Here is a 10,000-nt window from a genome sequence, read left to right as displayed (position 1 = left end):
AGAGAGAGAGAGAGGAGAGAGAGAGAGAGAGAGAGAGAGAGAGGGGGGAAGTTGGCTGAGAACAACTAGACCAATAAAAGAAAGGCAGTATCTTGTTCAGACCTCGAGATGTAAAGTTTGTCCTCAGCAGCGCCGCCTCGTCCCTCGCGTGTTGCTGCAAACCTGAGACTCCTGCCCCGTCTGCCATCCTTCCATCTATCCATCCAGCCAGTCAGCTAGCCAGCCGGCCAGCATGCTAATCAGCCAGTCAGTCGGACCACCAGCTAAAAAAAATAACAAATAAATGAATAAATGAAAATAAAAAATAAATAAATAAATAATAATAATAATATTAAAATAAAATAAATAGGTAGACATACAACAGGGATGGGGTGAATACAAGAACTGTGTATTCGAATACGAATACGAATACTTCATATTTATATGAATACGAATACAAATACACTGAAATACTGATACTTCGAATACAAATACGAATACTTCATGAAAGTATTCATGAATGCATTTCTGAATACTTTTCGTTGAAAATAACTTTTTCATGTAGGCAGCTCGGCAATGATCCTAATATGGTGCTAAAGTCATTCAATAGTAAAATGGCGTCATGAACTTATAATTGATGCCAGTATTCTGTACATGTTTATTACACAAAGACATATTTGTTTACCAAAATTTTGAAGTATATATATCTAAGCTGTACTGAAAGAAACAACAAAATACCTATATCAAATTATAATAGCCAAGTCTTTTCTAGTATCCTTCAGTAGATCTCACTTCTATTGTATATATATATATATATATATATATATATATATATATATATATATATATATATATATATATATATATATATATATATATATATATATATATATATCATACACGTCAGACAAACAGAAACGAAGATATGTAACTTGGAAGGAACAATAACTATTATTTCTGATGATGGATTTAAGATTATTCGGCATATTATTCGAAGAATACGAATACTTTCTCCAAATATTTGAATACGAATGCGAATACTTTGATGTCAGATGACAAGTATTCAAATAAGAATACTAATACAACCCAAATACTGTATTCAGATACGAATACCGAATACGAATACCCCATCCCTGACATACAGATCGTAAGCCATCCAGTTAGCCAGCCAGTCAGCCAATCAGTCCTCCAGCTAGCCAATAAGACAGCCTCCCAGACAGTCAGTCATTCAGCCAGCCAAACAGTTAACCACCAAGACAGTTAAGCAAAGCAGACAGTTAGCCAGCTATTAAGCCAGCCAACCATCTAACGAGGCCCGTCAGCCAGCCAGCCATCTAGACAGCCAGTCAGTTACCCAGTCAAATAATCAGCCAGGCAACCAGCCAGCCAGCTAGTCACTCAGCAAGCCAGCTGCCAAACCAGCCAGCCAGCCAGCTATCTAGCCAGCCAGTCACCCAACCAGTAAGGCAGTCATCCAACTAGCCAGCCAGCCAGCCAGCCAGACAGACAGCCAGCTAGCATGCCAGCCAGTCAGTCAACCACTCACCCAGACGAAGACCGTGAACGTGAAACTGTTACGTGACCTGACCCTGCATTACGTGACGACTGCAACCACGACCACAACTCCATCACCACCACCACCACCGCCAGTAACAACAGTCCCGGTTTTCGTTATACAGGCAGGCGCTTTGAGGCTTGTCCCTGATTTAAGTCTGCTCCAGTCACGGCAAGGAAGAAGGATTAGTTAGTCTGCACTGTCCGAAAGATGTTGGCAGACGTGGGTTGGTTTCATGATGTGCGATGAAAGTCGATGTAGATGTGAGGGGAATTGTTTGCTTGTATTTGTTTATTTTATTTGTTAGTTAGTTAGTTAGTTGGTTAGCTGGATTAGAACTTAGTAGTTTCTTTCTTTATTTACCTATTTATTTAACTATTTGTCTAGTTAATCTGTCGATCGGTTTTGTCAGTCAGTTAGTTATTTAGTCAGTTTGTCAGTTAGTGAATCAGCTGGATATTTGGCAAGTTATTCCTTTATTCGGTTCGTTTGTTCGTTAGTTCGTTAGTCAGTCCGTTTTGTTAGGTAAATAGTTAAGTATTTCACCACTTATTTGGCGACAGCGCGAGTGTTTTGTTTATTTATTTTTTTGTACCAAACATCTCTGGCAAGTTGGGACACACCAAAGCCGCGACCTTGATGCCTCAACTTGCTGTAAGGCATCACAGCGGTGTGCGTGAAGGAGAGAACACACACACACACACACACACACACACACACACACACACACACACACACACACACACACACACACACACACACACACACAGTCGCCATACACATGCAACCTTTCACTAACTACATTGTTTATATACCGAACGTTCTTACCTCAAAACAACATACAACAAATAAGTATTGTACACAATCGTATATATTAACGTACCCAATATCACTCTTCTCTTCTTTTTAGATTTCTGCTACGACTACTACTACTACTACTACTACTACTACTACTACTACTACTACTACTACTACTACTACTACTACTACTACCACCACCACCACCACCACCACCACCACAACTATAAAACCACACAGCCACCACCACCACCACTACCACCACTCCATCACACCACAACTACACAACCACACACTACCACCACCACCACCACCTCTACGTCCCTCTTACTCTCGTTAACTTGATTCTAACCCCGGAGCATTCAAGGTAACACAGTCCACAAGACTCTCACCTGCTTACCTGTACGAAGAGGTGTACGGCTCACGTTTCCCTCCCAGCCAGGTGACGCAACACGAACTCCCGGTCTCCGTAACTCACTTGCATCGTTTGTCACTTGGAAAGAAAACGAGCTATTGTCGGTCCCTTGAGGCGAGGATTTATGAAGGACGTGAGGCTACTGGAGATATGGAGTAGTAGTAGTAGTAGTAGTAGTAGTAGGAGGAGGAGGAGGAGGAGGAGGAGGAGGAGGAGGAGGAGAAGCACAAAATTATATAACTAATTAGGGTTTACTACCGTCCTTAATTAAACGAACCAGCGAGGCGTTCAAAGAGAGAGAGAGAGAGAGAGAGAGAGAGAGAGGAGAGAGAGAGAGAGAGAGAGAGAGAGGAGAGAGAGAGAGAGAGAGAGAGAGAGAGAGAGAGAGAGAGTTACTGAATGAATGCAAACGTCGTGAAAGTCTGAAAGCTTTTACTGATTGTATGCATCACTGTCACTTACATATACCAGCAGTCTCTCTCTCTCTCTCTCTCTCTCTCTCTCTCTCTCTCTCTCTCTCTCTCTCTCTCTCTCTCTCTACTGAGCCGCTTCACCTGTCTGCCTACCTGTCTACCTAATTGTTTGCCTGTCCATCTCTTTACCTGCTTTCTATTCGATTTGTTTGTCAATCAGAAGGAAGGAAGCCATTGTTAAACTCTCTCTCTCTCTCTCTCTCTCTCTCCTCTCTCTCTCTCTCTTCTCTCTCTCTGTATGCAGTAATTAAAAACAAGATGAAATGTGGTGCTTGTATTAATTTCTTATTATATACTCGAGAGGTTATTAATGTTGTAATGTTGTCACGGTATCTGCGTTTTCATTGCCTCCGTTTTCTTTTGTCTTCGTTGCGTTGGCTTCGTTAGTGTGGTGATTGTGTCTTGGGTTAATTTTAGTGTCCTTTTTTTGGTTTTGTGGTGCTGGGTCTTCTGTTGGTCGTCGTCAGGTTTTGATTGCCTCGGTTTCTGTGTACTCTCTGGCCTCGTTAATGGTGTGGAAAAACGTGTGTTTGATAGTGTTGTTATTGTTGTTAGTAGTGATAATGATGATAATTGAGATGATCTTTTCTTCTTCGTCGACGTCGTCTTCTTCATCGTCGTCGTGTTCTTCTCCTTCGTCTTCTCCTCCTCCTCTCCCTTCTTCTTCTTTTACTACTACTACTACTACTACTACTAGTAGTAGTAGTAGTATTTTAACATTATCCTACATGTCTCATTCAAACAAGTATTGTGGTCTCATTTTGTCACGCATATTTAATCCATTATACATATATATATATATATATATATATATATATATATATATATATATATATATATATATATATATATATATATATATATATATATATATATATATATATATATATATATATATATATATATATATAGACACACACACACACATTTCACTCACCCGATCATTTTACCTTCAGTCGAACAGAGTAATGAACTTTTCCTTTTGCTCCCCTCCCCAGAAGGATGCCTCGAGCCAGATGCCGCCGCCTACCCTTCGTCCCGCTGCTGCTGGCCTCACTCCTCTCTGGTAAGTCCCCTTTGAGTCACCACCAAACATTTGCGCACACACGGCTTCATTCTTGTCATTGTATTAGACACTTTTATGTTTATGTTTAGGTTTTTCAATATGCGACGAACATCAAAGGTGAAATGTAGCAACAGGGGGTCATGTGTTGTGGATACGGCAGAGTTAAGTATGGGTAAGTACACTGTGGAACCATCTCCCTCTCTCCCTTTCTCCATTTTCTACATTCGTATTGTCCTGCAGCATGACTAGCAGACACGAGCCAAAGCAAGACCAGTCGTTAGGTAAGTGGGTTAGGTCAGGTTAGGTTAGGTTAAGTTAGGTTATGGTCATTCGGCTAAAAAAAAAATATAGCAACGACGCTTCTAGGATGTGTTTTCCACTGATGTTAAATATCGTTCTGAGGAAGCACTTTTAAGCTTGTTCTTCCGGCCTGTTAGGAATCCCGGTCACGTCTATCTCCCTTATTTATAATAGATTAATTTCTTAATGTTTCGTAATGGTGAACGTTGTTTTCTATTCTATTTTATTTATTTATTTATTCAATTAATTAATTTATTTTATTTTATTTATTTATTTATTTATTTTTTTACTTTTTTTCATCCGGTCATGACAGTATGGTTTGAATATCTTAAAACTGCGTCAAGCACTTCTGATCCTAAATTGCTTCTCGATTTCGTAACTTTTCAATTTTTTCTATTACGCATTTTTTATGGAATGGAGATTAAGCATTTTTCATCTTTAGCGTCATAGATTTCAAGTACATTAATTCACAAGACGCTGTAATGATTTCCACTGTATTTGGATCATCATGCATATCACTATCGGAATTGTTTTTGAAACTCGTGGAAACGTTTGGCCGCACTTTTACGCTAAGTGTGATGTTGATATTTTATCCTGCATTCTTAAACACACCCTTCTTTCAATAGGACTATTTTCAAAGGCACTGGAGATGATTACTTAAGATATGTACGTTTTTTTTTTTTTTCAGTGGTACATAATCGTCGTTAAACTATCGCTGAAATCATGATGACACCCTTGAAAACTCTAATGATTTCCTCTACATTATGTTTAAAAGTGATCTAAAACAGACGCCCAAACGATTAGATTATGAACGTTTGTGTCGCGATGTTGTTTTGTTTTGCTTTTCCCCGACACGTGTGCAGCGATACGGTCAGCTTGAAAGGACGCTGTTGTTTCCCTCGTGGAGCAGAAATGAGGTTTAAGACTTCCTGGAAGCAAGGAAGTTCCCACAGGTGCGATTCGTGCAGGTAATGAATGAGAAAATTTAATCAACTTCCCTCAGTGCAGTACAGCTTTGTTTGGAAGGAAGGGAAAGGAACTGAGCGTTTCATTGTTGGGTGACGGATTGCTTTGTGTGTTTCTGTAAACAAGTGACTCTGGTCTTTACGAGGGAGGGGAAATGACACTCTGAAACTCTTACTACTACTACTACTACTACTACTACTACTACTACTACTACTACTACTACTACTACTACTACTACTACTACTACTAACTTCTACTTCTACTACTACTACTACTACTTCTACTACTACTACTACTACTACTACTACTACTACTACTACTACTACTACTTTTCTTCTTCTTCGTCGTCGTCGTCGTCGTCGTCGTCGTCGTCGTCTTCTCTCCCTCCACTTCTTCCTTCTTCCGCAGCTTTTCCCATAATGGTTGTCGCGGATTCTCACTCGTCTTCCTCACAAGTTGTCTTCTATATTTTCATCATCTCTCTCTCTCTCTCTCTCTCTCTCTCTCTCTCCTCTCTCTCTCTCTCTCTCTCTCTCTCTCCTCTCTCTCTCTCTCTCTCTCTCTCTCTTGCAACTTCTTCGACACTGAAACTTAGTACGTGTGAAACCTTTAATTGCTAATGACACTTATTATTATATTAGAGTAAAAGCCAATCAAACCAAAGAGAAAAAAAAAAGAAAAAATAAATAAATAAATAAATATATATATATATTTATATATATATATATATATATATATATATATATATATATATATATATATATATATATATATATATATATATATACTATATATATATATATATATATATATATATATATATATATATATATATATATATGCTAAAAAAAATTAGTAAATAAAATATTTGCCCACCTCCTTCGCTTAAGTATTGTCTTTCAAAATTATAATCAAAATTTGCGCAAGACCATTTTATTAAGCTGAGATGCCGTGGCAGTCGAAGGATTAAAAAAGAGTGGATTGAAGAGAGTGTGGGAGAAAGGAATCGTATTTTTTCATGGAGAAACTCGCTTGACATTGCCGAGGTGTACAAATCTGGGGCACAAATGTTAATGTTGAGAGGATAACTTTCTCGAGACAGGTTTTGCTCTTGCCTGGAGGAAAGCGAGGGACGAGCAGCACGTCCGGCGCCTCCTGACCTTAGTCTTAGAGATACAAGGGAATGCACATTAGGTCCGTATTCTCAAACCTTTTGGCGTCTTATCATCACTACTTTTAACAAGCTCTCGTGGATGTTACTGGAGTTTTTTTCTTTTTTTTTTTAGGATGGTTTTCATGATTAATAACAATTCTGCATCATTAATAAAAAGAAATAAAATTAAAATCCAATAAAATCCAAGAGTCCTCGTTAGAGAGCAAAACATTTCAAAACACATGCCTTCATCTTAAACCGCAACAAATCTTAATTAAGGAACTAACTAGATGTTTTTATTTCACTACAATACACTAACCTCATTATTACAGGAAACGATCTACAATATAAAGAAAAAATGTGTTACCTGCACCTACTATTGTGTGTAGGGAGGGTATAAGTGTTTATTAGATGGTAATATAGACCGTACAGTTCATTACCTCTGTGCCTCATCTCCACTTCGTTTAATAGGCTGCAAAGGAGGTTATAGTCTTTCAAGATTCATGATTCTGGTGATACATTAACAAGGACTGATTACGAAATAGGAAAAGCACTCAGAAGAACGCGACCAATCATCTCTGTGGCCTTTGAAAGATAGTGTTGTCGAGAGAACATAGAGCTTTTAAGAATGCGAACCTATGTTGTGAGTACAGTGCAGGTCATGAGTGTCCTGCTGTCGCGTCCTGCAGATCAGTTTGTCTTCCTCTGTTTCTCCATGTCTTTCTGAAACACTCGATAAGGAAGTATGGAAAGATTGCCACCTCAAAGAAACAAATTTTGCTTCTATACGTAATGCTAAGATATTTTATGCTATTTTCCCCGGTTTGTCGTGGGAGATGGCATTTAGAGATAGGTGATTCTCTCTCTCTCTCTCTCTCTCTCTCTCTCTCTCTCTCTCTCTCTCTCTCTCTCTCTCTCTCTCTCTCTCTCTCTCTCTCTCTGGTCTCAATTTGCAGTTCAGGTGTAAAAAAATCTCAAATCCTTGTTCACTCAGCCCACACAGCTCCGAGGAATGTGTGTGTGTGTGTGTGTGTGTGTGTGTGTGTGTGTGTGTGTGTGTGTGTGTGTGTGTGTGTGTGTGTGTGTGTGTGTGTGTGTGACATGTCGGTATTACGCGAATCAGCGATAGCAACAAGAGATCCTGATTTTTCTTTTTTCTTTTTTTTTTTTTCTTTATTTCCCAGACAATACCAGATCCCTTTCCCTTAGGTGTGTGCCAGGCAGCCTTCAGACGAGTTTTGCTGCCTCTTTCTCGCCGCTCCTTAGCGTACGAGCATAATGTGGTCACAAGGAGGTAGCGAAGGACCAGTTGACCTATACACAGCAGCTTCTGGGTGCTTACAACTTAACATCTATCATTCTGAACTCATCATTTATCTCTTTTCCTTTTTTTTGTTTTTGTTCTTGTTCTTGCTTTATTATTATTATTATTATTATTATTATTATTATTATTATTATTATTATTATTATTATTATTGTTATTCGTCTTATTTTTCTTCTCGTTCTCGTGCGCGTCCTCCTGACCTTCGTTCTCCTCCTCCTTCTCCTTCTCCTCGTTGTTGTTGTTGTTGTTGTTGTTGTTGTTGTTGTTGTTGTTATTGTTGTTGTTGTTGTTGTTGTTGTTGTTGTTGTTGTTCTTCTTCTTCTTCTTCTTGTTCTTGTTCTTTTTCTTCTTCTTCTTCTTCTTCTTCTTCTGTATCAGCATAGCGTATAATCCAGTTCCTCGTTCTCTCCGTCAAAGTTCAGAGTACGATGTTTCGAAAGACACCACTTGCAGCAAAGGAAGGAGTGACCGGGTATTTCAAACATTTCCAGTGGCTGTGGTTGTACTCTCTTAGTTGAGTTACACCATCTAGCATTACTTAAATTAAGCAACACGTGCCGGACTGTCATTAGCGGTCGAGGAAAGCTAATAGTTTTATAAGAGTAATCCTTGTGACTTTTTTTTTGTTTATGCTTCTCCCTTGGTACGAGTATAAAAATAAAAGAAAAAAATATAAGAGGTTTCAGCAACGTGCCATGATTACTATAATATGCACTCCTCTCCCTCCTATCTTCTCCCTCTAGCCCTTGCTCAATTCTTCCCTCCCTCTCCCTTCCTACCTGCCTACCTGCCTCGCTTCTCTCCCTCCCTCTCCCCCCTCTTCTACCACCTGTCCCTGCCCCCTTCCCTTCCCTCCCACAGCCTATTACGTAATTTCGAAGAGATAATATTGCATTCCAGCAGACTATAGAATTCAGATTGATCCTGCTGTTCCAAGCCTCTTCCTCTTCCTCCTCCTCCTCTTCCTCCCCCTCTTGGTCTTCTGCTCTTTTTCCTCCTGTTCCTCCTCTTCCTCCTTCTCCTGTTCGTCTTCCGCCTCCTCCCACCTCCTACTCCTTTTCCTCCTCCACTTCATTTTTGGCAATATCATCTTGCCTTTTTTTATGTATATACATACGGAAAAAAAGGAAACATGAAACATACAAATATTTAGCTACTTTAGAATTTTAAATGCACAACTAAAAGGAAGAAAAACATCAGCCTTGCATTTGTTTCCAGCTTCGAAATTGATAAACCAAGTAAGACTGCGAAGATATTACGGTGTGCTATGTTTGCCTCAGAAAGCGAGACACGCTTTAGTTTGTCTTCACGTTAAAGCGCAAGACTGAGTTGTGTTATCTGTCGGGCTCCCACCATACGAGTATACAGGATCAGGTCGGCTTAGTGAAAGACGAAGTAAGATCGGAATGCGGTTAAGTTAGGCAGTGAGTGGGTGCGGCGGGTGTTATGAAACTCAGAGAGAGAGAGAGAGGTGGGGGAGGGGGGAATGAACCGTGGTACAGTACTAATGTGTTGTGTGATAAGAATAGTAGTGAAGTAGACGTAGCAGTTGTTGTTGTAGTGAAAATAAGAGGTTTCATTTCTGAGGTGAAGTTGAGAAATCATCGTAAAGGTAAAGTGATGACACAGAAAAGTTACCACACCTGTTGTGAAGTTATGAAATTGACATATAAATAGAACTTAAGTTGGGAAGTGAACGTGACGGTGAAGCTAAGAAGTTACTGCTAAAATAAATACTGATAGTTATAGAGAAGAAGTTACCGTATAATACTCATGAAATTAAGAGACTAGTACTGAAGTTAGGACGTCAGAGTGGCAGTGAAGTTTAAAAAAGTTATCAGCAAAATAGACACCAATACTTAAAGGGAAGAAGTTGCCGTATAATTCCAATGAAGTTAAGAAAGAGTAAATGAAGAACTGAGAGGAAAAATAGTAAGAAAACTAAGAAAAAAAGAAAGGAAACAGAGAGAG

The 10,000-nt window shown here is 39.2% G+C and overlaps 1 protein-coding gene across 1 annotated transcript in view; it reads left to right on the top strand.

The window, feature by feature from the left end:
- LOC135100783 (cadherin-87A-like) overlaps positions 1-10,000 on the top strand; it is a 69,748-nt gene that overhangs the window by 14,268 nt on the left and 45,480 nt on the right. Inside the window, exon 2 of the mRNA XM_064004101.1 lies at positions 4,219-4,286. Coding sequence (XP_063860171.1) covers positions 4,223-4,286 — 64 coding nt within the window. The 5' untranslated portion in view covers positions 4,219-4,222. The remainder of the gene's footprint in view (positions 1-4,218; positions 4,287-10,000) is intronic.

Source organism: Scylla paramamosain, chromosome 5 (assembly GCF_035594125.1).
Source record: "Scylla paramamosain isolate STU-SP2022 chromosome 5, ASM3559412v1, whole genome shotgun sequence".
Lineage (NCBI taxonomy): Eukaryota > Metazoa > Arthropoda > Malacostraca > Decapoda > Portunidae > Scylla > Scylla paramamosain.
This window is presented reverse-complemented; position numbering and strand designations above follow the sequence as displayed.